This window comes from Centroberyx affinis, unplaced genomic scaffold (genome assembly GCF_046629955.1).
Source record: "Centroberyx affinis isolate AG114_WGS23_722 - 3 ecotype Tasmania unplaced genomic scaffold, CSIRO-AGI_Caff_v1 ptg000664l_1, whole genome shotgun sequence".
NCBI classification, from domain to species: domain Eukaryota; kingdom Metazoa; phylum Chordata; class Actinopteri; order Beryciformes; family Berycidae; genus Centroberyx; species Centroberyx affinis.
In genome coordinates, this window is record NW_027279288.1 from 187,840 (window position 1) to 215,139 (window position 27,300).

At 41.6% G+C, this 27,300-nt stretch overlaps 5 protein-coding genes across 5 annotated transcripts; 1 reads left to right on the plus strand and 4 right to left on the minus strand.

The window, feature by feature from the left end:
* Nucleotides 1–1,996: 1,996 nt before the first annotated feature.
* Nucleotides 1,997–2,856, minus strand: LOC139643852 (uncharacterized). The gene is made up of 2 exons (XM_071519133.1): nucleotides 2,344–2,856; nucleotides 1,997–2,140 (listed from the first exon to the last, which is right to left on the minus strand). Exons 1-2 carry the CDS (start codon nucleotides 2,854–2,856, stop codon nucleotides 1,997–1,999), a joined length of 657 nt encoding a protein of 218 aa, XP_071375234.1.
* Nucleotides 2,857–3,212: 356 nt separating this feature from the next.
* LOC139643853 (D(2) dopamine receptor-like) lies at nucleotides 3,213–4,194 on the minus strand. The gene is made up of 2 exons (XM_071519134.1): nucleotides 3,379–4,194; nucleotides 3,213–3,239 (listed from the first exon to the last, which is right to left on the minus strand). The coding sequence occupies exons 1-2, from the start codon at nucleotides 4,192–4,194 to the stop codon at nucleotides 3,213–3,215; spliced, it is 843 nt and encodes a 280-aa protein (XP_071375235.1).
* Nucleotides 4,195–5,694: 1,500 nt separating this feature from the next.
* parietopsin lies at nucleotides 5,695–7,758 on the minus strand. Its single transcript, XM_071519128.1, has 4 exons — nucleotides 7,413–7,758; nucleotides 6,758–7,086; nucleotides 6,383–6,628; nucleotides 5,695–5,850 (listed from the first exon to the last, which is right to left on the minus strand). Exons 1-4 carry the CDS (start codon nucleotides 7,756–7,758, stop codon nucleotides 5,695–5,697), a joined length of 1,077 nt encoding a protein of 358 aa, XP_071375229.1.
* A 533-nt stretch (nucleotides 7,759–8,291) lies between these two features.
* On the minus strand, nucleotides 8,292–18,844 carry nt5dc3 (5'-nucleotidase domain containing 3). The gene is made up of 14 exons (XM_071519141.1): nucleotides 18,449–18,844; nucleotides 17,749–17,933; nucleotides 17,039–17,113; nucleotides 16,856–16,911; nucleotides 16,449–16,539; nucleotides 16,200–16,337; nucleotides 15,022–15,082; nucleotides 14,643–14,745; nucleotides 13,925–14,026; nucleotides 11,245–11,326; nucleotides 11,038–11,124; nucleotides 10,256–10,396; nucleotides 10,062–10,126; nucleotides 8,292–9,917 (listed from the first exon to the last, which is right to left on the minus strand). Exons 1-14 carry the CDS (start codon nucleotides 18,741–18,743, stop codon nucleotides 9,650–9,652), a joined length of 1,749 nt encoding a protein of 582 aa, XP_071375242.1. The 5' UTR covers nucleotides 18,744–18,844; the 3' UTR covers nucleotides 8,292–9,649.
* Nucleotides 18,845–20,350: 1,506 nt separating this feature from the next.
* On the plus strand, nucleotides 20,351–26,831 carry LOC139643855 (endoplasmin-like). Its single transcript, XM_071519136.1, has 18 exons — nucleotides 20,351–20,502; nucleotides 21,043–21,145; nucleotides 21,522–21,661; nucleotides 21,794–21,912; nucleotides 22,023–22,354; nucleotides 22,693–22,804; nucleotides 22,916–23,050; nucleotides 23,169–23,285; nucleotides 23,415–23,552; nucleotides 23,671–23,748; nucleotides 23,862–23,927; nucleotides 24,251–24,520; nucleotides 24,688–24,933; nucleotides 25,095–25,231; nucleotides 25,390–25,468; nucleotides 25,881–26,036; nucleotides 26,342–26,443; nucleotides 26,567–26,831. The coding sequence occupies exons 1-18, from the start codon at nucleotides 20,454–20,456 to the stop codon at nucleotides 26,591–26,593; spliced, it is 2,406 nt and encodes an 801-aa protein (XP_071375237.1). The 5' UTR covers nucleotides 20,351–20,453; the 3' UTR covers nucleotides 26,594–26,831.
* Nucleotides 26,832–27,300: the final 469 nt, after the last annotated feature.

Sequence of the window (27,300 nt, forward strand, 5' to 3'; positions counted from 1 at the left end):
ATGTCACGCCTATCTGATCGGCTAACCGGTCTCAAGAAGCACCAGATGCTGAGGAGAGGGACCACTGAGCATCAACCTGCCATAATCTAGAGGGATTATAAGATTAGCAGAGGTCAGGGTTTGAAGTAGTGCTCTCATCTGATGTCAAACTCTGCATGGTATTAGAATGATGTGGACGGCTGCCTTGGAACAAAATGGACCCTTGGATCTTGCTCCATTAAGCACAGTAGAGCAAGGAAATGTTGGGATCACTTGGTTATCGTTGTTGCCTAAAAAAATGCTGAGAAAAACTTTATTTTTGAAAATCTAATGTAGTTGTATGTGTTGTCTTATGATTCAAAGGAGGAAAGGCAGATGTTTAAAGGTCAATCCTGATGGCCTCTGATGACAAAGCACACGTATTCATAAATAGAGGGCCATCCTTGTGAATATTAAATCAATCTATTCACACACTAGGTACACACCCACTTCACTCCCCACCATAATTTAACATAGATTGTTTTGAATCCCCTTAATTTACTGGTTGCTAATATTCCCCTCACTGTTGTAAATTCAGAAAACATGCATCCACTGGAATGGATAACTGTTGTGAATATTCATTAACTGATTCATTAACTGGTTGATGTCATCGCTTGATGAGTAAAATATACTACGCATCCTGACATGTTTGTGAAATGTGCAAGTGAAAGTCAAAATTACAAAATCTGTGTTAGCTTACATATTTGACATTCTGATATGGATCTATGTGAAAGCCACTGTCATAATAAATAATTGATATTCAGAAATATACAGGGTATATATTAGTTAGGTCACAAGGTAGAAATATGGGTGAATGTTCTCAGTAACACTTAACTAATACTAACCCTAATGTGGACACATGCTAGAGGCCTGGGAAACCATATGATGAACATCAATTCCATTAAGTTCCTCTTAAATTATAATATTCAGAAGCGAGACTTGGTAGATTTCACTGTGTTAAAGGCCCATTTTGTACATTTTTCATAAATATTGTAAATATCTCAGTTAGAACTTCATCACACACCCTTGAAGTTGGCTCCTCTTATTTCTAGATTTAGTTAACAGTTGTTAACATGCTATTTCTGTCTGTCAACTGGTTGAATTAAGGATTTGCATGCTGTCATTGCAGAATTCTGTTTTATTAAATTAAGATGTGTCTGCTTCCTATTGGAGGTTTGTCAGTAAAAAATAAGATTGATTGAAGGAAACACAATGAGACTGGTATATTATGATGTAAATTCTGCAACACTTTGCTTTTAATGAAATGCAAATCTTGTTATGGACTACATATATAGGGTAAGGAAAAGGGACAAATAATCACACATTGTGCATTTGGTGCAGTGGATAGAATAAATAGCTCTACTGAAACACCCAGTAAATGACCCATGTCTTATTTTTACACTGAAAAGGAAGTGGTAATTAGATGCATTTCGTAATGTTTTGCTTGATTAAGGAAAGAGCCTCTCTGATGATAACAGAGAGGGAAGGTGATTAGATGCTGTGCCTCCCCAGGTGCTGCCGCAGGACGTGTGAAGACCTGGCTGGCCCAGCGGTAGGTCCTGGGTTCAGGCTCTCCGGAGACAGCGGGGCAGGCCTTGTGACTGACTAGGCCTGAGAGCTCAGCGGTGGTCCTCTGCTGAGCTCATTGTTTTGGTCCAGGCTGGGGCTCGCAGCATGCAGCGTCTCTGGAGTGTTTCGTTACTGCTGAGTATGTGTGACAATATGCAACCAGCTTGAGATCTTGGCTAATGCAGAGGCATATTAAATTATTGATTCTCTATATATGAAATTATACGGAAATGAGCATGAAGACATTGAAGACAACCTTTGGACTTTAATTCAGTTGACATTTTGAAACTGAATTAACAATTGGCTATTTTAATAGTCAGTTGAAAATGACATATTGAATATTGTCAGTTGGTCCTAGTTTCCACTGCAACTCGAGGTAGAGAGGAACAGAGTCACAATCACCTCTTTTTCATGAGGATCTAAGCCTATTCTTGAGCCTATAAAACTCTGTCCGAAACTGAGGGTTTACTGCTGCATATATTATTGGGTCACTAAGCGATGTCATGCAGGCGACCGAGACTGACAGGATTTCCACATCCCAAATGGCCCCCATCTGAAAATCAGACAAATAACAGCACATCAAAAAATTTTACAGTACATTAAATAGATCAGCTAATCAGTTTTATGTTGCATTTGTTCATTTAGCATCCTTCTTATATTTAGAGCACAGATATGGGCCTACAAACAAAATAATTAACTATCTTTTACTGTATTATAGAGATAATGACTAGCATCCAACACTCTGAAAACACTTACCCCTGCACTCTTGTTTTTGCGGACCAAGAAATTCACCAGGATAGTTGTAATCAGTGGCAGCCAGAATAAGAGAAAGGTGAGAACTATGTAGCCTGAACGCTTAGCCATTTTACTTTCCTTTTTTTTGCTGGCTCTGTCTTTATTGGCAAGAGATGGCATCATGCACACAGCACCATCCACCTCCTGGTTTTGTTCTGTTTCAGGGGCATGGGGTATGCGACATGCAACCTGAGGTACAGGTAGAGCAGAAACTTGATCTGCTTTAGTAACAGGCAGTGCTTCTCCTCCACTGTTGTTCTTGACTTGTTCCGAGTCAATCAGCAAAGCAGAGCAGGCTTCAGGATTGTCTAACTGTGGAGCAGAAGAAACATGTTGACCGGTTTGTTCCATTTCAGACGGTGCCCCATCAATTTGCAGTTTGGTTTTGGACTGCCTTTTCTTGTCTAAATTGCTTGAGACCCTTTGTGACTCTGTAGTTGAGCTCCTAATACTAGTAATAGCATCTCTATTCATTGACTTTGCTTTAACTTGCGTTGCATGGGGTTTGGGTTGATCTGTTTTAGAGGGTGCCTCATCAGTCTGCACTGTGGCTTTGGACTGGCTTTGATTGTCTAAATTGTTTAAGACCCTTTGTGGCTCTGTTGTTGAGCTCCTAAGACTAGCCATAGTATCTCCCTTGGATGACTTTGGCTTCACTTGCATGACACGGGACCGAGGTTGTTCCATTCCAGACGGTGCATCATCAATCTGCACTTGAGCTTCTGGCTCATTTTTGTTGTCTAAATTCTTTGAGATCCTTTGTTGCTCTGTTAATAAGCTCCTTGAACCAGCCCTAGCATCTTTATCGGAAGGATTTGGTTCAACTTGCATCACAAGAGGATGAGGCTGTTCCATTCCTGATTCAGATATATTGACTAAAGCTTTGAATTGGTTTTTATTCTCTGAGTCACTTAAAACAATCTGGTGCTCTTTTGTGAAATTCAGTAGTCCAGCTGTAGAATCTCTCTTGGATGAATTTGGATCAGCTTCTGTCACCTGTTCAACCGGAGCAACAATTTCCTTCTGGGTTTGGTTTTGGTCTGATTTACTGTTTCCGTTTTCTCCACCTATGCCATCTTCTTTCTTCTCCTCATCTGCATTGTGTGTTTTGTCTTTTTTTGGAAGAGGAAAAGTACCTTTGTCAAATATTTTGCGACTGTGCGCTCTTACTATTGTAAATATGCGGGCATAAAATCCAATAATGACTACAAAGCAGATTGTCCATAGTGGAACCAATATGTAAAGTCCAAAAGTGTCATAGGAGGTTATTGCTTCCCCCTGTGATCCATGGCATTTCACATAGACAGGTGAGTCCTTCACAAATGTCAGACAAAAACCAGCTACTAGAATAGCCAACGTCCATGTGAGAGGAATCAATACTATAATCCGTCTTCGCCGCTGACTAGTTTTGAAGGGTTGTGCAATGGCTTGGTATCTCTCTGCACTTATACATGCCAGCGTTAGCAGCTGGATGCAGCAGCTGAAGGAGAAAGAGGCCACTTGTGCATCACAGATAAATTTATCCACATGTCCTCTTTGATGCACAAGCATAACAATGGTTAAGAGAATGGGGCAGTCAACTGCACATCGAAGAATGTCTATAACTGCAAGATTCACCAGTAGTGCATTATTCCATGTTTGCAGTGATTTTTGGTGGTGCACTGCCCATGTGACAAAAAGATTTGCTGCAATGCCCACAAAAGAAGTGATCAACAGAATAAAACAGTTTGTCACAAGGAATGCGATGTCAATGTATTCCTCCCAAACGGTGTTGTTCCCGGAGCCCCATGCAGGTGCAGGCTCACTGCTCATCTCCAGCTTCAAAGAGTCACCGACAACATTTTGAGCTCCATATCTCCATCCTTTTTAAGTCGAGTGAGTGTGCATTAAGCCTCTTTCTCTTGCAGGCAATATATTCTTGGGTGATCTGATCCCTTAGTTATTGCAGCTTGGACAAGTGACGGCAAAGTATCCGCCCTTTTCATTATCACCCCACATCACCAACAGGTCACCTGGGAGCAGTCACTCTTCATCACATTCATTAGCACTTAGCTGTGCATTCACAGCAGAGACGAGCACAAAAAGGCTGATGGTTAATTGAAAAGATGGTGTTATTGTCAATCCTGATATCCAATTTAAAACTGACCCGTTTGTCTTTTTGTGAGCCAGCTGGGAATGAGGTATTTTATGAACCTGAAAACTTTGCATGAAATTACTAGCACATGATGATATGGCACTGCAATGCATAGGATTTGCATTTGCACGCGTGTGTGATGTGTATCTTGATGCAACAGCTGTCCATTTCATTTGGTACAATTTCTCACAAAGGTTAAAAGCTTTGCATTAGCCATTCCAGATGGATGACTTGGGAGTTCTTGAAACGGCCCAGGAAATGAAAGGAGCCGTGCTGCTGGATTACAGCATGACATTGTATAATCCTATTTGTTGGAGATAAAGTGTGAAATGCTCTTTGCTTCAAAATTGTAAGCTTATGGGCTATGCCAAATCTAGGATTAGATCAACACAGTGAATTATCCTCCTGACCATGCTATATTTTAGATTGATCAAATGTCTCTTGAAATCAGATACTGTAGCTGCATATAGCAGTGCTAGAAAAGGAAGTGTGATGGAACACAAGAAGTGGTCATCAAATTTCCTAGTGCTAACACCTCTTATTGTTTTAGTAAACCATTCTGGTGCATTGAGACACTCACAACAACAAGCTCCAGTCTGTAAGGGGTGTGAACCAAACTTCATGGTGTTTCATTGAAGTTTATGTTTTTTAAAATCACATTTAGTGCATCAGTCAAAGACATCAAAGACAAACTCAGTGATTCATAACTGATCCATTATCTTCATCTTTATTCAATAATTCATATTACTAATGTACAAATGAAAACAACATTTTACACAAAAAATGCATTTCACTCATTCTTTTTCTTTCTTTTCCTCATTCTTTATCTCTTTTTGGTTAGTCTCCCACATGCACACACGCCCGCATGCGTGTACATACCCAGAACCCCCCCACACACACACACACACACTTCAATATGAAAATGATAACAATTATTGATCTCAACATATCACATGAATAAAATTTTGTTTTCAAAGACAAACTGGTATTGAATTCTTTCATTGTTCTAGAAATATGTCAGCTGTTCGTCTTTGAGCCAGGCTCAGTTCTTGCTGGGCTGCTGTGAAGAAGACCTCTCTTCATGACACGGGCCTCTAGTGGAGCAGGTCTGTGTCCCGCTGCTGAGACGTCTCTGTGTTGAGACCACTATGGCAGCTTCTTGCGCATGCTGGAGAAAGTCACAGAGGCAACACCTTGCTGTGCATGTTGACATTCCTGCTTGAGTTAGCCAGTCTGCTCCTCCTGGTTAAGACGTGCATGTTCACGCTGACGCTGACAGCCCCATGGGGAATGTAGCGGCCACACGACAGCACCTCCAGAGTGGCATCACGGAACTGTTGGACATACAAAAATACAAATACGCTGTCAGCAAATACATGAGCATCAACATTCACAAGCCATTCAGGTCTGAGGTCAGTGATTCTCAACCTTTTTTATATCAAGGACCCCTAATTTAGATCACATTAGGGCTACGGACCCCCATTTGATGAGATTTTGTCTCTCTGACCCAAATCTGAGAATATATTTATTGTTAGATATGATTGTGTCCAGAATCCCATGACAATCTGTTTTATAGGTAAATAGATAACAGTGAAACTATGATCAAAGTAATCATTCTTCTACATTATCTGTGTTAACTTATTGTAAATGAAATAACGGTGATGTTTAACAATTCATCAATTTGCTGGGGACCCCCCCCACCCCCCGAACCCCCTCAAGGACCCCTGGTGGTCCCCGGACCCCACATTGGGAACCACTGTCCTAGGTGACCTATGTTTCCTTCTGTTTCCTACCTATGTTCACACCTAAACGATGTATCTCAGTACTAGATCTTTACAGCAGAGATACACTTTAGCACCAGCGTACCTGCTTGTTGGTAAGGAAGTAGATGATGGGGTTATAGACAGGGCTTGTCTTGGCAAAGTACATGGGCATGGTGGCTAGTAGTGGGGGGATGTAGAGTTCTGGATCCACCACCACCACCACAGACAGGACAGTGTAGGGCAGCCAGCAAACGAAAAAAGCTATGATCATGGCCAGCACCATCCTGATGGCATGCTCATTCTCCTGGAGGCTTGGACGCCCGCCCTGCAGCTCCACACTCCTGTTCAGCTGGAATAAGACAGCATTTCATTAAAAATTTGCACATGGCAAAGTGTGGGTAAACAGACTAGGAAGAAGTGGGAATGTTCAAATCCTACCATGCCGTAATGGTGATTGAGGTAGCGGGTGTTAACCTACCTTGTTCATGGAAGTCAGGACCTTAGAGTAGCAGTAGATCATGACTGCAACAGGGATAACGAAGCAGAGGACTGTGTAGCAGATGAGGTAGCTGTAGTTACTCCAGGATCTCTCCTCCCAGCCCAGGGAGCAGGAGGTCTGGACCCCCTCAGGTCCATAGGAACTCCAGCCGAGTAACGGTGCCACCGCCCAGAACAAGCAGAAGACCCAGACAAAGAGTAGCCCAACAATGCTTCTCCACATGCTTAACTTAAAACCAGCTTTGGGCTTGCACACCACATTGTACCGCTCATAGGCAAGCAGAGTCAGGGTGCAGAGAGAGACCAGACCTAGCAAAGAGAAACCAAGTTTCAGGAAAGAAACAAAAGACATTTGCAAAATCTGATCCCAGTAAAAGATTGTTTTTCCCAAAAAACATCTAACAAAGGCCTAGCATATAAACATGTGTATAAAGTTATAATTTAGCCTATACATGAACTGAAAAAAAAAAAAAAAAAAAAACCAATACTGCAAATGGTGGACATTTTACCCTCAATATCTTTTGTTTATTAGAGTTCACAAGTCCAGGCACAGACAAACCAACTTTGGTCACAATAAATTCACCTTATAAAAGAAACTGTCAAAGACAACGAATTGGTAACACACCTCGACTTACCAAAATAATTGACCGCAAATCCTTGAAAAACGCAGAATCCGTTGCCAAGAAAGAAAGAGCCTTGATAGTTGGTGATGGTGACTATTAGAGAGCCGCACAGGGCGATCATGAGGTCGGACACCGCGAGGCTGAAGATGATGGCGTTCATGGGGTGGAGGAGAGACGGATTCTTCAGCAGGACGGTAATCACAAGACTGTTGTTAAAAACTGATAAAAGTGTGTTGAGGAACATGAGGAAAGAAATTATACTGTAGCCCACCCGCGGAAAGATCGTAGGCGCTACAGTAACGGCCTCAGTCAGCAGAGGATGCGAGTCTGCGCTCCAAGGCGTGCTGTTGCTGTCCATGGTGCCTAAATGAACCACACGCGACCCTTGGCGAAACAACTGTGACCCCGCGACTCACCCAGACACCCTGCTCACCCGAGGGCCCCGCGTCATCGATCTTATCATTTCTGATCCTTGTTTAACCACTCGGCTCCTCGGGATTTAATATCTCAAGATCTCACATTGTGCACCTGTCTGTTTGAGAAAGCTGCCCCCAAAAGCAATATGGGAAATTGCTCTGTAACATGATTCGGAGGGATTAATCCCAATAAATCCACTGCTATAATGGCAATTGCAAAGGAGAGGGATGTAAAGAAGTGATTTAGAAAAAAGCTCATCAATTAGTGTCTATCAATTAGTGTTATGAAACATTTTCCTTTGCTATTTACATGACTAAATAGCAAAGGAACTTAAGTACAGTACATACTACATAAGTATAGCCTACATATTTAATTTGAGTACATACATACTCATTAAATTTCAATATCAACTAATCTACAAAAGCAGGAATACCTGCTTTTAATTAATGACACAAGCGATAGGTTATGCTAATTATACCATTTCCATTTTAATAAATAGTGAAATAAAAACACACTTCAACAAAAGTAGTTAAAGTTAACACAAATTGAAAACTCAAAGTAAACACAAGTAAACCATGAGGTTCTGGTAGCGGCCAATGATATTCAACAATTTCCCTTTTTCAAATAATTAAAAACTCTAAAGGTCCAGGCCATATCAAATACATTATTCATAACCACTCATTCCAGTATGTGTGACCACTTTTCACACATTTGGTGCAGAAATATCAAACCCATGAGCACAAATATCATGCTGCCTCTACAGATAAAATAGTAACAGTATTGGTAAATACAGCAATGTCTGTGTAGCTTCTGTATGTATTTTTTTCCTTACAAATATTAACATTTCTCATATGCACAACTGAGACACACGCTGTCTAAAGATAGTTAAAACAATTACTCAAAACAAAAAAGCTGTCAGAACAACAGGTCATGATCATGATGTGCAGTTCATAATGAAATGGACTACAGTGCTATCTTACAAGCATTATGAATAGCTTGGTTACCACAAAGAATATTACTTTCTTACAGCATTACAAAAATATATACATTGCAGTGATGTATTTTGAACATGACCTTAAGGCAGTTGAGTTTGTAGTGGAAATATCTCATTAAACTAAACAGCGCTGAGTGGTAATGAAGGCCTGAGCTGCTTCTTCCCACATTTTAGCAATTTCCATTTCAGCAGCAGTCTCTCAGTTTTACAGATGCAAGAAAAAAAAGGCAAAGACAATGTCAAAATGGTATATCATAAGTAGACATCTGCATAAGAAACTCAAATTCACACTTGATAGTTAAACACTTTAGACGTTAATGTGTGCATACCGCTATTGTTTACAATAATCTTTGTATAAATTTTGTATGAAGTCTTTCGCTCTCTCTCTGTCCCTCACAAACACACACGTACACACACTTAAAACAATCAGTGCCTTCAAAGGTCCTAATTCTATCTGTGTGGATAAAATCCTCAAATACATTTTGTCATTTGGCTTAAGAAGCACTAGTGCCATTGTTCCTCTAACAAACTGAAAACATTCCAGATTTTTTTTGAGAGGATATGCATAATTAACCTATTTAAAGCTCCATAGACAAGGATTAAATATCAACAGCGAGATGCAGCATGGGTGCATTTACATATTCAAGTCTTTACATGAATGTTGCCATTTCTGCATTAGTTAAAATGCAGCACGCATCTTCCGAAAAGTCAGCATTCATGTCTCAAACCTTCTACAGTATGTCAAGTGAAAGTCAGAGATCAAGCTTCTTCAATTCTTCCCTTCATCTTTCTACTTGTCACTCTCCCTCTCCCTCCCTCTCTCTCTCTCTCTCTCTCTCTAATCGGAGTCTGCTTTGGTCCTGTGGGGCTGGGAGGAGACGCTCATGGTGCCAGGAGGACTCTGCTCAGGCCAGAAGGAGGACTCGTGCTGCAGAGGAGTACGGCGGGGGAAGAAGGTGTGCTGGAAGTCATAGTTGAGCAGGCAGCTGATGGAGGCCATGTAGATGTCAGCAAAGCGTGAGAGTCGGCGTGAGAAGTAAGTCGGGTTGTGGTACGTCCGGAAGAGGCTCCCGAACTGAGCGTTGAAGATGTCCTTGGTCTGCGATCTGCCATGACGACACATTCATACCGTTAAGATAAGGCCAGGATCAGCAAATTGAAGCTCAGTAAGGCTATAAGAACTCTGTGAGTAATTAGTATTGCAGTTGATCTAAAATATACTGCCTTGCCAAATTCATGAACTCCTTTACCTCATGGCTTCTCTTTCTTTGATCCACTCCTGGACGACAGCTTGAGATGCTGGATCCCTGTGTACCTGTTTAAAAGCAGCACAGATAAGCAGAACAAAATACTTGAGAGAGAGGCAGAGAGAGAGAAAGAGAAATACTGAGATTTACTAAGATTTTGCATGCAGACTGACACACGTTTGCTGTAGTCTCCTGACCTGCATGTGTTCGATGAGTCCAGTCAGTGCCTGCAGCCAGGTCATCAGGTGGATGTACTGCTCTGTGTTCATGATCTTGATCTCCTTCCTCAGCTCAGGGATGATGGCCCCTGTCCTCCAGCCATGCTTCAGCGTCAGATCCTGCAGGACGAAGCACCAGAAGACACATATTGAATCCCAAATTCAGTACTCATATTGACATACGTTGTCAAGTTTGAGGACTTGAAAAAAGAGTAACTAGGTTAATCATAACTGGGTTATGAGTAACCTGGTTAAGATGTCTGGCTTACTCCAGTATTAAAGGTTATTGCTGCATGTAACATCTTACTCCTTTCACTTACTCATTTTCACAAAAATCAGCGTTATGAGTATATTTTGATGTCAACAGAAAATATGGCAGCAAGCAGTATTTACTATACTATTACTATAGGGATCATCATTTCTTTCCCCTGTATTAGAAATAAACTACTGCTCAGTCGATGAAAAAGCTGGCAGCTGCATTTTTTTATTCATTTTTGCTGGCAGGCCATTTTATCTGTGGGCGGGGACACCACAGTGATGGACAGGAATATTCTGTTAATTTGTTTATTTGTGGCAGAAACAAAAAGACTCAATTGCAGCGTATCAAAGGCTCATATAAACAGCTTAACCCGAATAAGACCTTAAGCGGAGTGCGGCCAATAGCCGGGTTACTCTGTGCATGTCCCTGTCTGTTACAGTACAATGTGTTGTGTATTCTTATAATGAGTCATTTGTTGTGTAGATGCCTGGGAGCTACTTACAGCCAGGTCGCTGTAGATGTGATCTCCAAAGTAGAGCACCTTGGACCCTCTCCACCCGGTGAGTCTCAGGAACTCGTACAGGTTTCCCTGCAGTGACCAAACAGACACACCCAAATTACAAAATGTATGTATTTCTTAAGATGTGAGCAACAGTAATCTGTTTGGAATTTGAAACAGGAATGAGATGGTAAAGCCCTGGCACAACACCTGTTTGTAGATCTGCCCCTTTTCCAACCTGTGAATCCTGTCCCACAGCAGCACTCCTTTATCTGTCACTCGCCTGAAAGGTCTGGGACAAAAAAAAAAATGGAAAAAATGGAAAAAGATATATATAAAATTAAGAATAATAACTATAGAGTTGTTGCCTCATCATCTGCTAATAATAAAGCTAAAGGAGTTATCATACTCATGCACAATAGCTTAAAGTTCCACATTGTTGGGAAGGGAATGACCAAGATGGGAGAATCGCCTATCTGAAAGGAAATTTCGTTGGTGAGAAGTTTGCACTTATTACTTGGTATGCACCTAACTCCTACGAACCTGTTTTTTCTTTTACTTCTTATCAAGAATTATTACCAAAATGACTGGTTATCAAATAATTATGGGGGGCGATATGAATGCTGTACTTGATCCATTGTTAGACAGATGCACATGCACCCAATTTACTTCTTCTACCAATTCCGCTTTAAAGAGACTGATATCTAATTTCTCATTTGTTGACATCTGGAGACTTCAGCACCATGCAAGGAGAGAATATACTTTCTTTTCTGCAAGACACCAAAAATTCTCAAGGATAGATTATATTTTTGTCTCCTCTGGAATGGTTCCTTTTGTACAGAAAGCTGAAATTCAGTATATATCAGACCATCATGCAAATTTGTGCAGGTTTGTCTTTCCCAATGTCCCAACAAGGGCCAGTAGATGGCGATTTAATCTGACATTGCTGCAGAACAAACTAGTATAGTGACCAATTTAAAGCTGGCTTTCACAAATGTATTTTACTTTATAAGAATTCAGTCAAGGACATTCACCTCTTGTGGAGTACAGCTAAGGGATATATTCGTAATAAATCAATAGCATTTTCATCTGGTCTAAATAAGGCACAACTCAAAACTATTTCTGACTTGGAGACCATTCAATCAGCTTTAATTAAGCAACAGCAAAATCAATTTGATTCAGATGGGCAAAACACATTATCTAACAGTGAAACAGAGTTGTTACATCTAAAACGAGGTGAATTTCTAGTGCATAGAGCGAGACAATCCTGTTACTTAGATGGCAGTAGTCAAAGTTTTTTATTAGCAAGTAAAATTCAGATGAACGAACGATTAGCCGATATTCCAATTATTAGAACAATGAGGGAGTCCTACTTAATGATCCACACTTAATTAATCTTAAATTTCAGCACTTTTATATGATCTTGTACACGTCTGAATTAGACACATCAACAAAAGAATTGGAAAGCTTTTTTGTAGGTTTGAAGTTACCTAAACTTACAGCCAATGACATTAACTTTTTGGACTCTCCCATAACATTACAAGAACTATATGACTCTATATGACTTTGAAACTCATGACTCACTCACTCGGTCCAATACTATTAGAAATGATACACACAGCTATTGATCAAGGGGGTTTCCATAGGGACGTAAATACTGCCATTATTTCATTGTTACATAAGAAAGGGAAAGAACCTATTTTATGTTCTAGTCACAGACCCTTATCACTTATAAATACAGATATCAAATTATATGCTACGGTGCTAGCCCGTCGACTTGAGACAGTTCTGCCAATATTAGTACATCCTGACCAAACTGGCTTTGTGAAACATAGGCTATCATCTGACAATATCCGCCGCCTCCTTCATATTATTCATGGAGCATCCAATTTGCAGTCACCATGTGCTGTGATGTCAGTCGATGCTGACAAAGCGTTCGACAGGCTTGAATGGTCTTATCTTTGGTATACAATGCATAATATGGGATTCAGTGATAAATTCATGAATATGTTAAAAATATTATATCACAACCCACCAGCAATGGTTCTAACAGGAAATCAGTGCTCTCCACAGTTTCCTATTGCATGCGGCACAAGGCAGGGTTGTCCATTACTATTTGCGATTTCCCATGAGCCGTTAGCTCAAAAAATTTGTATATCTGAGGTGGCTAAACCAATAACAATTAACAATACACATCACAAAATATCTTTATACACCGATGATTTATTATGTTTTATGGACCAAGTACCTACAACACTCCCAGTCGTTCTTGACACATTTACGAAATTTAGTGCAATATCTGGTTATAAGATCAACTTAACTAAGTCATTATTACTACCTCTGAATGCAGCAATGACAGATCTGGACAGAAACACAGACATTCCTGTTGTACAAAATTTTAAATACCTGGGAATAGATATATATCCATCTCTAGATAGACTTATAATCCAAATTGAATTGTATTATTATGCCTTCATGCTTCGCCCTTTAAAGAATTGGTTTAATGATTGGTTTAATGACTCAAAGGTGCTGTGGGTAGAGGTTGAAAAGCAAATAGTGTCACCCTTTTCACTTAAAGACATATTGTTCTCTGCCTTGTCTGACCATTATTGTTTCGAACATTTTGGCCCGATTGTTGCTCATTCTATCTATATATGGAACTGTGTAGAAAAACTTGGCGCTTGGGGGTTTGAATTGGCACCTTGATACTCCAATATTCAGGAATAACCATTTGAATATTGGGGGGAAACCAATCTACTTCCCACAGTGGCAAAATCAAGGGATTTATACTCTACCAGACATTATGACTGACGAAAGATTATGCTTACCATGGGGCCCCTAGTGGGATAATCCAGGCATGGACATTGTACAAACACACACACACACTTACTTTCTCCTGTCATTGAAGAAACCTGGTTTGTCGGCCTGTACAATAACAACATCAAACAGGTCCCTCCAGTCCTCCCCTACTATGTAGTTCATCCCTCGGTCCCTGAGGAAGACGAAAGATCAGGATATCATCATTATTTGGACACTTCTATCAGCAACATCTTAAAAGTTTATGAGGGTTGCTCCTGAGCTCAGCAGATAGCACATAGTGATTAGTGATGCAAACATCAGCAAACCAGCTTGTACTAACCATGATTCAATGGAGAGGGATGGCCAATTTCCACACACTATCCATATTATAATCACAGTACTGATGTGTGGCTTTGAATAAATGTCATTGACAAAACCGTCGTATTTCTTTTAACATGTTGCCAGTTTGTTGCTGTGAGGACAACATGTAGCCAGCAATGTAACCAAGGACACAAATTGGATGTTTTTGGATTCTGAGAAGTTTTTGGCGAGGGATCCACACAGACGTTTTTGTGTGCTGTCAAGCCTCGCTTCAAAAGAGCCCCACTGTGAATGGTTTACAAATATTTAGAGAACAGCGCCCCCCAAAATGCGTATCTACCTATTCACACCAGTTGGGCCACAACACAGAGGCAGCAATGAAATATTTGTAACCCCATACTTGGCATTTTAAACTGATTGCGTCAACAAACACTTGCCTGGAGCCCAGACACTCAGTTTGCTCTTATGCAGATCTAAGGTAAACTTACACAAAGTCAAATGGGCTATTGGTAATGAGGAACATCTTTTTTCCATGCTCAGACAGCTTCTTCAGCACAGCATGGCTTTGCTCACCATAGCAAATATATTTCTCTGGAGAAACAAAAAAGGAGGGAGGGGGAGAGTGAGAGAGAGGGAGACAGAAAGAGCGAGAGGAAGAGAGAGACAGAGCGAGAGGTGAGGGGGAAGAAACTCATTTGATTTGTGCAAACAGAAATCCATTATCTTCATTCTCAGATAACTGCCTCATTATTCCTGCAGTAATTTCTTAGAAGATAAGAGAATTCTTGGCAATGACACAGACGGCGCCCTCATCATTTTTTTTTTTATATCAGCTCAAACAAAGTAATAGAAATCAAAGAACATTACCGATATCTGCTTCCACAGCTCGGTACATAATGCCCTTGACATGAACATCTCCTATGGCCTCCTGTGAAGAGAGGAGGCAGTACACAAAACTCAGCCAGGGACTCATGAGTTCCCTGATACAAAGTTAGCATTCAGCTCCACTGGCAACACTTTGTTCTGTATAAAAATGGCTGAGTTTGCAAGCACAAAGAAGGCAAATTGTTTGTGTACATCACTGAATACAAATTAAACATGAAGAAAGAAGGCCCTGAGGCTTAGTTGCTTTAGTGAGACAGAGACAAGGTTTCCAACAGATTTTCAGTAGTTTCATATTTGCCTTTGTCTCAGAAGTGAAGCAACGCTCCCTGGCAAAGTTTCACATTTACGGGCAAAGTTAACGGGAAGCTTAAGTTGGGAGATTCTTCTATGTACACAAAAGTCAAAGGAAAGGAAATTGATTAACGACAGGGTTAATAACTCATTAGTAAATCAGGCCTGGCTGGAGGAAAAGAGTGGGGAGGGCGTCCTTGAAAAACTGTCAACTGCAGAAGATATGAGAGTCGCTCATGGAGCAGAGAGTGCGGAGGCTTTTAATGACAGCGATCTGTCAGAAGTGCTACAGTGTCACACCGAGTAGACAGGACCTGCCTGACAGCTGCCCTCGGAGGGAGAATGCAGCACTGATTTCTCTCGCCCCTCTCCCTCTGAAGTAGCAGAGCCACCAGAGAACAGACGCAGATGGTGGGAGGCTGGCTCGCTGGACTAAAATTAGACACCAGTTTTCACAGCTAAAATTAAGACGGCTCGTCTTGTTGACTGCATCGAAATAGGAACGGAGTCACAGCAAACGTAAATACATGAACATTCACGTGCGCACATGCTGACTTTCAACCCGCTCCCACATTCATATAGTTAGAGACATTCACACCTCAGAGCTACAATCACAATTATCTACTGTTGGCCACTGAGAAGCTCGATTGGAGCAGCTGGGAGTTAAGTGCTTTGCTCCAGGCCACTTTGATGTCAGTTGTTGAGGAAAAGGACAGTAGTACTCATTCACTTTCCCTGGCCAGACTACAGCAAACACTGTATGAATATCAAGGCCTGAGACGCCTGCACTACCTTAACCAAACATCAAGCAAACATGATGCTCCCACAACAGTGATCAAACAAAGGAGGATGATATGAGGATAACTCACCTTCACATCTTTGTAGAGATGGACGGGCTCATAGTCAATGTTGTGCCTCATGAAGAAATCATTGACGCAGGAGAGGAGCGTCATCTCAGGCAGGGAGAAGATGTCCATGTACTGTTTCATGGTGTGGCCATGGGAACTCTGCAGGACAAGTAAAGCACTACTATTCAGATGACTGTGTTAGGCCATATTTTATGGTTCTATTTCCACAGTGTCTCTGCTATTATAGAGAGGTGTGGAGACTATCTTCACCTTGCCATAGAAGTCACTCATGATCTCTAGAGGGACGTGGGAACCCTCATACATGGCAATTACTTCCTCGTCAGGAACTGGGTAAAGACCCCTGAAGAGAATAAAAGCACAAAATCCTTAGTCAATGATAATAGAATTCATAGCGCTTCACTAGTAGCATACAGAACCTCCTAAAACGGCTCATAAACAACAAAAAAGCAATAAGGACTGTAGACTGAAATGTTGACTGAAAGATAAAAATCAACAGCATTTCACACACGCTGAGTTTAATTGCCCAAACCTTTCTTCAACCAAGAAAAAGCAAGCTATATTCATATTTATATCATATGAATTTTGTATTACCCACGAGCAAGTATTATTTATTACCCAGGAATAATTCATGGTGCCAGAGGTGTGTGAAGTAATACCTGTAAACCGTTCCCAACTGGATGTAGTGAAAAGCATCTATCTTCATCAGCAGTGCCTATAGCAAATTGTTGAATACATTATTGAAAATGGTCATCCCACAGAGTTAGAATACATGTAAAACACTATCAATCTGTCACTTTTTGAGTCAGATAAAAACAAGAATGATGTAAAGCCCTTCTCACCTTCTGAACATCATAGTGAAGTCCCCTTACAGCAAAATTAGGGATATACTCGTACTCTCGCAGGCCCTCTGGATACTAATCCAAAAGAAAATCAGATGTTAGTATGAGCTTTATGTGGAAGAAGTGCTGTAAGACTCCTTGGCTCAAACGACAACAAAACAGGGGATTAGCTCTACCGAGTCCTAAACAATCAAGCAACATCAAAAGAGTAAACCACAAGCATAATCCATAATCCATCTATGCAAGTAATATAATGCCTGATGGTATAACACAGTTGTACTAAGCCCTTTTTTAACCGTAATTTATCCAGGGAATGTGTGGTGAACAAGCATCCTATTTTGTAGCAAAGCCCCGTGTCACATTCATTCATAAAACCACAATCCTCTACTACTGACCACTGAGCAGCTCTACTGGAGAGGTTGGGGGTTAAATGCTTTGCTCAAGGGCAAACTGACAGTGGTTTTTGAGGGAGGATAGAGCATGGATCTTACACAACATTACACAAAAATGCTAAACAAGGAAGATATGGTTGTTTGTCCCGTTCTGTGCTTTGTGCAATTACACAGCTGACAAAACGTCACACAGCCGTGATTGAAAGGACTGGTTCTGTCTGCATCTGGAGCAGAGGTGCGTTTGATGTGCCAGAGCTGAAAGAGGACAGGGGGATGGACAGACACACACACACACACACACACACACACTATACACACCCTGTGCTCTGTGATGAGGATGTCCCGTGCGATGTTGAAGATTAGGGTGTGCAGGTGGCGGGAGTAGAAAGCCAGGGTGTAGTCATAGTCAAAGCCGTAGATCTCAATGTCCCCGAGGCTCATCTCGTTGTTGGCGAAGATGGTGTCAGGGTTGACAGCGTTCGTGGATATGACTGGGATCAAGTCTGAGAGGGAGGAGAGGGCAACAATACTGTTATTACGGTTATTTTGTTAGTCATTTGGGAATGTTGTCATGATGGGAATTAATATGAAGGAATATGAAGGAATATGGCCTGACAATAGGGTATAACAGAGCTTGTTGAAGATTGTGTTGGTTATTTTTCATGTATAGCAACACTTTGAATAACAATGTTGAATATGAACAGGTAATGATAATCACTGATTCATCACAATTGGTTGATAGTTTCATTAGGCCTATAAATAATCAATTGCATCCTTTGATGTGATATAAATGAACAAGAGTATTATTTCCATCAGGTTTGCTACATGAGTTTGTCTGAAATGCTGCTGTTTTGAAACAGAGGCAACAGGCAACAGGAGCAGCAATGGAAATAATAACAGTGTTAGTGCTATTCCATTTGTCATTATTGGGTTATAAGAAGGCAACAGTGATGTCTGTTTACTGACACGTTGTCCTTGATGAGTGGGATGTCATCAGGTCTAATCTGTGTGTTCATACCTTCAGTCTGCCTTTTGGTCTCATTGTAAACAGACCACAGCCAATTGGTTACATCTTGGCCGCTTGAAGAGCTGGTACACAGCGATGCTGCGTAGTTTTTGGCACTCGGGTGTTGTGCCTGTAGCTGACCGACTCCATGGGACATCGCAGAGAAATTCCGTTTCCATAATAACCGAGCCCCGAACGATCGGTTGCCGAAATCCTGCGTATGTAAGGCATTGCAGAAAACCACCAGCTTCTGCAGACAGTCCTTATGCTTTGAAAGAGTCGAAAAGGACAATGCCAAGGGCGTCATGGCTCTCTTCTTTGGGCTTCAACCCGTGTGTAGGTCGTGGTGGTGGTCTCCTGGACGAATGCATGCGGCTGTCACGCTCTCTGTAAATACCGAAAGTATCTCTGGATGGTCGCTTTGAACGTCACTTCCGCGTTTGGCACCGTCCCTGCCAACCAGCCAATCAGAGACTGATGCGTCTGAGGATACTCGGACGCTGCTGCTGCACTATCCGTCACTAATTTAAATATCATATCTTATAGCTGGCATAAGTCACCAAACACACGCGGCTGCATGAAACATGTTCCAGATAAATTACACACCACTCCATATAAGTGTATTGCGAAATACACAGAAGCAGATTTTTCTCTCTGTTTTCAGGAGAGTTTCCTGAGATGGAGTTTGAGCTTGTCTGTGTTACTTCCTGACATGTTAGGACAGGCATGTTAGGACATCAGGTACTGGAATTATGTACAGCATTTGAGTTTAATCCCTTGCTAAGGAATTACTGCACTTTTAATATACAACACTGTGTTGAAAATCATACAACCATCATAGCTCTAAGCAAAGGGAGATTCAAAAGTCACGTGGATCGATTCGATCTCAGTTGATAGAGGGTGATATATCAATAGTTAGTTTAACAATTGTTTGTGTGTTATAATGGTCCTAATGAAAAAACGAATTCAACCAAGAATACACACTAAGCACAATTAAACAAGTGAAGACACAAAAGCCACACACGCAATTTTTACCCCCACACCTCTCGCGCGCGCGCGCACACACACACATACATACATACATACACACACACACACACACACACACACACACACACACACACACAGACAGACAGACACACAAACAGCCAGAATCTCTTCCAGGTTTCCACCCATTTAGCGCCTATCATCATCAGATAGGTTAGGCAAATGATACGGAAATTTGCTCAGTGTGAACTATCAAGATAAAAAAAAAAAAAAAAAGAACGATATCGAGATAATGTGCACATTTTGCAGCCCCAGTTCGTGTACCCTGTTTGAACTGTTGGTAGCCTAATCCAGATATGACACAATATGAGTCTCCCTGCTTGAACAGTATGTGAGACAATATGTCTGTTTGCCATCTTTTACTCACCTGAACTAGGACTGCTACCACCTTGTGGACAGAGATCAGCCGTGCAGATCTATTCATCATACACACCATGGATATCTGATTAAAATGAATTCAATATAGAATAGATAAATACAACACTATGGACAGACGCAGAAACGAAATTATACTAAAACATGGCAATAGAAACTGTAACCAAAATGCGTGAATCCTTATATCGCCCTAAGGTTGTGTGTGTCATTGTGGCATTACATAAGAAAATCAAAGTGTAAGTATTGACAGTGATTCTGTTTGTTTTTTTGCAGACTGAAAGCTAATTGTGGGGAAGTGATCTGCTGAGTATTCATTCTTAGCCAATGGTATCTAGCCACGATTTTCGGGTATCAACTTATGTTGAAGATTCTGATTGGGCCAAATGTGCCATTGTCTCCGCTGCGATTGGTTGCTGGTTGTGCGTTGGTGCACGGCCATTGGTCGGTTGTCGGAGGTTTAAGAAAGTGGGCTCTTTTGGTGGGAGAGGCAGCCTGTCATTCTTGCTTGTAAAGGCAGTGCTGCATGCACTGATATCCCGGCTTTTGTCTCAAGAGCTGAAGACACACATTACTTTCCTTCAATCAATATCTCAAAATGAAGCGTGTGTGGGCGATAGGTCTTCTTTTCGCACTTTTAGCCTTTGGTGAGTACACGGGAGATTTAATTATCTCGCCTCTCTGTCTTTAGCTAACGTTATAGCTAGCTAGCTAACAGGCTACCGTTAACTTGCCATGGCTTTTTTGCTTCCTCTCTGTTCATTCATGGCCAGAAGGTTGATAGATTTGCAGATTTCTAGCTGTAGGCTATTTGTTCATTTGGTAAGTAGTAATCCTCGTTGACTTTGGTTCAACACGCTTCCAACAGCAACGTCAGACTTCCTTTTATTCCACATTGTCTTTCCAGAAGTTTCTACATGATATACCATGTTAAACCTGACGTTATCTAATTATGTGTTTGGAAGAATATAGCCGTTGTATAGACGCACATCCATGTCTTGGCTAAAAAGCCAAGCCAGCCTATCAACGCCTAACTCATTCCGTGATCCTGATCTCCTCTTTGCTGAACGTATTTCTTCACCAATTCATCTCAAATGCGCCATCTTTCTCCAGATACACGAGCAGCAATTAGTCAGCCGTGAGGATATTTTTAAACTAACAACTCTTTTTTTTTTTTTTTTTTTTAGCTGCTGTTAAGGCAGAGGATGAAGTTGACATCGATGGGACTGTGGAGGAGGATCTTGGTAAAAGCAGGGATGGCTCCAGAACAGATGATGAAGTGGTGCAGAGGTAGGTCTCACTTTGAACACGTTATCAGATTAGGCCTGTTGTGTGCACAGTAGTTTTGCCCATTCAGTAAAAGGGCGGCTGAACCTTTACTTAACATTACAAGGTCAACATGACAAAGCTGGTACACTTGGACAGTCACGAGACAACATGACATAACGGCCCCTTAAACTGCGGTGGTGGCAAAGGTTTATATTACTGCACTTCCCTCATTAAGCCTGAGGAAATTATCTTATATGACAATGTCTTGTATTTTTGGCGTCAACATTGACATTGGTCCCCAGAGAGCAGAGCAGATGAGCATGTTGGCTGTTGACTTGTTGCTTTGCATGTCACTGATTTCCCCTGTGTGTGTGTCTGTGCACGTCTGTCCATCCAGAGAGGAAGAGGCTATCCAGCTGGATGGGTTGAATGCAGCTCAGATCAAGGAAATCCGAGAGAAATCAGAAAAACACGTCTTTCAGGCTGAGGTCAACCGCATGATGAAGCTGATTATCAACTCTCTCTACAAGAACAAGGAGGGTGAGCAGGAATACATAGTGACCTGATGTATACCCAGCAGATTAATTCTATGCATTTGCTAGTGTAGTATGGCTTGCAGAAGTGATCAGGGAAGGATGATGTAATGATCTGTATACATGATGTGTTTTTAGATCTTCCTGAGGGAGCTGATTTCCAACGCCTCAGACGCTCTGGATAAGATCCGCCTGTTGTCTCTGACCAACGACGATGCACTGGCCTCCAACGAAGAGCTGACCGTCAAAATAAAGGTACGCATGAGAGGAGTGGGACTCGGTCTTACATCTGTTTTGCAGTCATTATCCGTTATGTTGATGGTTTTTGGTCTGTTGGTCACTTACTGTATTGTTCCAATCCCCAGTCGGACAAGGAGAAGAACATGCTCCATATCACTGACACTGGCATTGGAATGACCAAAGAGGACCTGGTGAAGAACCTGGGCACCATCGCCAAGTCCGGCACCAGCGAGTTCCTCAACAAGATGACCGAGATGCAGACGGAGGGCCAGTCCACCTCGGAGCTGATCGGTCAGTTTGGTGTCGGTTTCTACTCTGCTTTCCTGGTGGCCGACAAGGTCATTGTGACGTCCAAACACAACAACGGCACCCAGCACATCTGGGAGTCCGACTCCAATGAGTTCTCTGTCATTGAGGACCCCCGCGGGGACACACTGGGCAGAGGAACCACCATCACGTGAGTTTACTACTCTGCTGTTTACATTCAGCTGCTCCAAGATGGAAAATTGTCCACAGTAGTTTTGACTTTGTTTTTAACATTATCAACAACTGCTGCAGGTCTTCATGCCCTCCTCCCACCCCCGAAAAATTAAAAGAATACATTTACATTGCAATTACAGCGCAACTGTCCATATATCATGATGTAAAACCAATTCAGAGATATTCTTAAACTGCAACACCTGCTAGAAAAGATGCAGGAAACGCTGTTTAATATTATTAGACTGAAAGATGGTAGACTGCTGTGGCTTTAGAAGTTTCATGTACAGTGTGGAATGAAAGTTCTTAACCTTTCAGACTGGTGCTGAAGGAGGAGGCTTCAGACTACTTAGAGCTGGAGACAATCAAGAACCTTGTGAGGAAATACTCTCAATTCATCAACTTCCCCATCTACGTTTGGGCCAGCAAGGTGATTATTTCACACACTTCTTGGTTGACTTAATAACAGACAAATGTTTTTAAATTAAATTGACAAATGTTAGAATTAACATGTAAGTAAATCACTTCTTCCCCTTGGCAGACTGAGACAGTTGAGGAGCCCATAGAGGAGGATGCGGAGGCAGAGGAGGAACCAGAGAAAGAAGCCACAGAGGATGAGGCTGAGGTGGAGGAAGAGGAGGAGGACAAAGACAAAGACAAGCCTAAGACTAAGAAGGTAGGCGGTTCATGCTATCTCATTTTGTTATTTTAATACTTGGAATGATTGGGTTGTCTGACTCAAAGGAATATTAGTTTTAGCTATTTTTGAAAATGTCTGATCTTGTTTGTTCCAGGTTGAGAAGACTGTGTGGGACTGGGAGCTGATGAATGACATCAAGCCCATCTGGCAGAGACCAGCCAAGGAGGTTGAGGAGGACGAGTACAGGGCTTTCTACAAGACCTTCTCCAAGGTAGGCACCTGGACAGAAATGCTGTCTCTAACAGTTTCTAAAAATGTTAGTGTGTGCGTTATACATCCTTTGTGGACTCAAGGGATATATTAACTTGATAATATCCAACTGTGTTTATCTCTCCAACAGGACACCGAAGAGCCTCTGTCCCATATCCACTTCACCGCAGAGGGTGAGGTCACCTTTAAGTCCATCCTCTTTGTGCCCGCTGCAGCTCCCCGTGGACTGTTTGACGAGTATGGCTCCAAGAAGAATGACTACATCAAGGTAGTTGCCACATACAGTATTCAGTAGCCATTTTAAGGGATTGTATTTGCTTATGGAGTGGAATTAGGGAGTTGCCTCAGTTTAGTTCCTGTTTTAACAACGTCTCTTCCTGTCACAGCTGTTTGTCAGGAGAGTTTTCATCACGGACGACTTCAACGACATGATGCCCAAATACCTGAACTTTGTCAAGGGAGTGGTGAGTGATTTCTTACTCTAGCTGAGACAATGCCGTATGTTAATATGGACACATAGTTGCTCTTTGTTTTAAATGGTGCCTGCACTGTGATTAATGGAAACTTCTTTTGCTAGGTGGACTCTGATGACCTTCCCCTGAATGTGTCCAGAGAGACCCTGCAGCAGCACAAACTGCTCAAGGTGAGTTTCACATCTAACACAACTGAAACTCCAATTCAAGCCCATGATTTCAATTTTTTTTTATTTAAAGTCTGTTACACATCTTATGTTGTAACTCCTCTCTAGCTTTTTTTTTTTTTTTTTTTTTAAATTCAGGGTTTTAGTCATTGTTTAATATATCTGCTATTCACTTTCTGGACTGTGAAACACTTGGTAACTTTGCTTTTGAAAAGTGATATAAAAATAAAGATTATTGATGAGAATGAATAATTACTATAAAACTTTGTTTTGTGGAAGATGCAAAACGGCAATAGAAAAGTAAAAGTCATCTTGTCCCTGTTCAGGTCATCCGCAAGAAGCTGGTGCGCAAGACCTTGGACATGATCAAGAAGATCGCCGAGGAGCAGTACAACGACAAGTTCTGGAAGGAGTTTGGAACCAACATCAAGCTGGGCGTGATCGAGGATCACTCCAACAGGACTCGTCTGGCCAAGCTGTTGCGCTTCCAGACCTCCAACAGCGACACAGTCCTGGCCAGCCTGGAGCAGTATGTGGAGCGCATGAAGGAGAAGCAGGACAAGATCTACTTTATGGCCGGTACCAGCAGGAAGGAGGTGGGTAGAGTGGGTGGATGTCTACTGCATCAACAAAGTGTGCTTAAATGTTATTTACACTCTTCATAGAAACCAAACTTTTCAATTCAACCCCCTGACCAAACTTTACTGTAAAAAGAAGGGTTAATGACATTGATCATCATCTGCTCGTCTTTTTTCCTGCACAGGCTGAGTCTTCTCCTTTCGTGGAGAAGCTGCTGAAGAAGGGCTACGAGGTGATTTACCTGACGGAGCCTGTGGATGAGTACTGCATCCAGGCGCTGCCCGAGTTCGACGGCAAGCGCTTCCAGAACGTGGCCAAGGAGGGCGTCAAATTTGACGAGAGCGACAAGGCCAAGGAAAAGAGGGAGGCACTGGAGAAGGAGTATGAACCTCTCACCACCTGGCTGAAGGACATTTCCCTGAAAGACAAGGTAGAGAATTCATGTATTAGTGTATTATATGTAATATACACCGCATGGGGAATAAACACCAGCCACCAAGCTGGTAATTTTTAGTTATGGCTGGTAGGTTTAGTCTATTCTCCACTTTTGCCAGTCACTTCATTCCATATATGATTCTCTCTTTCCCGCAGATTGAGAAGGCCATCCTTTCTCAGAGGCTCACCAATTCACCCTGTGCCTTGATTGCCAGCCAGTACGGCTGGTCAGGTAACATGGAGAGGATCATGAAGGCCCAGGCTTACCAGACAGGAAAAGACATTTCCACAAAGTAAGTGTTAATGATCCTGTGCATGTTGGCAGTATATGTGCTTGTTCTCACCGGAAGGGGTCGTGAAATGCAAATGTAGAACTAGTCTCGGCATGCCTGTATTTGACTGTGTGCTCTGAGCTGTGCAATAATACCATGTGACATTTCCTCTCTTTCAGTTATTATGCCAGCCAGAAGAAAACATTAGAAATCAACCCTAAACACCCTCTCATCAAGAAGATGCTGAAACGAGTCAATGTAAGTCTTAATGTATAAACAACCACCATGAAACACTTTCCATTTCAGATCAGTTTAATTTTGACTAATTTGGTCCTACATCTTTGTGCTATGTAAATTATGCGATGTCATTTAAGCAATGACTTATTTCCTTTATAAAACGGTGGTAACACACCATTGTATTTTAAAATAAATATTTTATTTTCTAACTAATAAGTAATAAATAAATGTTACCCTTCCACTAAGCAATGTAGATCTTGAACAGTTGTTAAACAACGCAGTTGCTAAGCAACACACAAGTACCTATATGAGTGGTAATTTTCAGTTGGTGCATTAATGTTAACGGTCACAGGTGTGCATTAATTGGGTGTTGTACAACAGCTTTGAATGTGACTGGGATTGTTCTGACTGGCTGTTTTCTGATGCCCTCCAGGACAACGCTGAAGACCAGACGGCCTCGGACCTGGCTGTGGTGCTGTTTGAGACGGCCACCCTGCGCTCAGGTTACCAGCTGGCTGACACAAAGGCCTATGGAGAGAGGATAGAGCGCATGCTCCGACTCAGCATGAACGTAGACTTGGAAGAACAGGCAAGTCACTGCCCACTGACACAATATCCTTGAAAAAAAGATTTGCATTGCAAATGTTTTCAGTTGGGTCATTTAAGTCTGCGTGTATTATGTCATGTGATGGTCCTCAGCCGATGAATATATTTTCATTCTTGTGACTGTTTGCTTGATTTAAATGGTGTCCTTTTTGCATTGGAAGTGGTTCCATTCTCCTTATTTTTGCAGTATTTTCCCTCATTGGGAAGTTTGTATAGTTGGGTCATTTGTCAGTGCGTGAGCACAGTGAGTGTGGGTGTGTTTTGCTAACAATGTGAATGTTCCTGCAGATTGAAGAAGAGCCAGAGGAAGAGCCAGAGGAGGAGTCTGAAGAGCCAGCAGAGGAAGAGCCTGAAGATGAAGAGGAAATTGTAGATGAGGAAGATGAATCGGTGAGAGAACACTTACCATAACACATCAAGTCACATCTTCAGGATATAGCCATGAGGTGTCAGGTGCTGATGTATTTACTCGTATGGCTGTTTTCAAAGACTACTTATTTTGTTCCCTTACAGATGAAAACAGACAAAGATGAACTGTGAGGCACTGAATGGAAGAGCGCGTAACAATGGACAGAACCTGGAGTTGAGCCTCAGCCAACACCACCGCGGCTGATGTTCTGGGTGGGGTCCCTGGGTTGGGGTTTTATAAGGCGAGCATTGTGTTTGTTTTGTTTTTTTACATTCCTCATGACTGTAAATTTGTTAATATTTAACTGACCTGTTTATGGAAAGATGCGATCCTGTCTCTTGATCGAATAAATGTTTCCTGGAAAAAATGGATTTATAGTGTGTGTGTTTGGTGTTCTTAAACAAATTGGTGTTCAGAAATGGTAAAGGAACATTGCTTTGGCTGTGAAAATAAGGTGTCTCTCTTCTGAAAATATTAAACCCATTATTTGGCTATTGAATCTTGCAAGATTTTAAACATCAGTTGGTTGTCATATTTGAAAGACATTTGAAAAACATTTGAAAATATCTCCATGTTACTCAAGATGTGACCTGCTCTCCTTACATCAAGAGCTTATATCAGGTTACTGTACCTCATTAAAGTCCACTGGCTATGCAATTATTTCCAGTCATTGGGGGTGGTGCAGCATTACACACACACCATCTTTACACATTGATCACGTGATCATTTTACTAAATTCTACTAAACAGCTTATTGAGTTTACAGCCTGATAAACACAGAAAGGAAACGATTTGTCCTTGCAGCTGATATAGCAACTCTGAGGAGGACCTGTGATCAT

Bases quoted from the DNA above. Each gene is read 5' to 3' on its own strand.
- LOC139643852 (XM_071519133.1), bottom strand. From the start codon at position 2,856: ATGAATAGAGATGCTATTACTAGTATTAGGAGCTCAACTACAGAGTCA. The intron at 2,141-2,343 runs GTAAGTGTTTTC...TCTGATTTTCAG, and splicing joins GCAAAAACAAGAGTGCAGGG to ATGGGGGCCATTTGGGATGT.
- LOC139643853 (XM_071519134.1), bottom strand. From the start codon at position 4,194: ATGAGCAGTGAGCCTGCACCTGCATGGGGCTCCGGGAACAACACCGTT. The intron at 3,240-3,378 runs GTGACAGAAGCT...TATCTGAATCAG, and splicing joins TTGTTGCTCCGGTTGAACAG to GAATGGAACAGCCTCATCCT.
- parietopsin (XM_071519128.1), bottom strand. From the start codon at position 7,758: ATGGACAGCAACAGCACGCCTTGGAGCGCAGACTCGCATCCTCTGCTG. The intron at 7,087-7,412 runs GTAAGTCGAGGT...TCTCTTTGCTAG, and splicing joins ATTTGCGGTCAATTATTTTG to GTCTGGTCTCTCTCTGCACC. The intron at 5,851-6,382 runs GTACGCTGGTGC...TATGTCCAACAG, and splicing joins ACTTCCTTACCAACAAGCAG to TTCCGTGATGCCACTCTGGA.
- nt5dc3 (XM_071519141.1), bottom strand. From the start codon at position 18,743: ATGACGCCCTTGGCATTGTCCTTTTCGACTCTTTCAAAGCATAAGGAC. The intron at 16,338-16,448 runs GTGAAGATAGTC...CTTGTCCTGCAG, and splicing joins TGAGTGACTTCTATGGCAAG to AGTTCCCATGGCCACACCAT. The intron at 11,327-13,924 runs GTAAGTGTGTGT...TTTTTGTCCCAG, and splicing joins TTCTTCAATGACAGGAGAAA to ACCTTTCAGGCGAGTGACAG.
- LOC139643855 (XM_071519136.1), top strand. From the start codon at position 20,454: ATGAAGCGTGTGTGGGCGATAGGTCTTCTTTTCGCACTTTTAGCCTTT. The intron at 22,805-22,915 runs GTGATTATTTCA...TCCCCTTGGCAG, and splicing joins TCTACGTTTGGGCCAGCAAG to ACTGAGACAGTTGAGGAGCC. The intron at 25,469-25,880 runs GTAAGTCTTAAT...GATGCCCTCCAG, and splicing joins AGATGCTGAAACGAGTCAAT to GACAACGCTGAAGACCAGAC.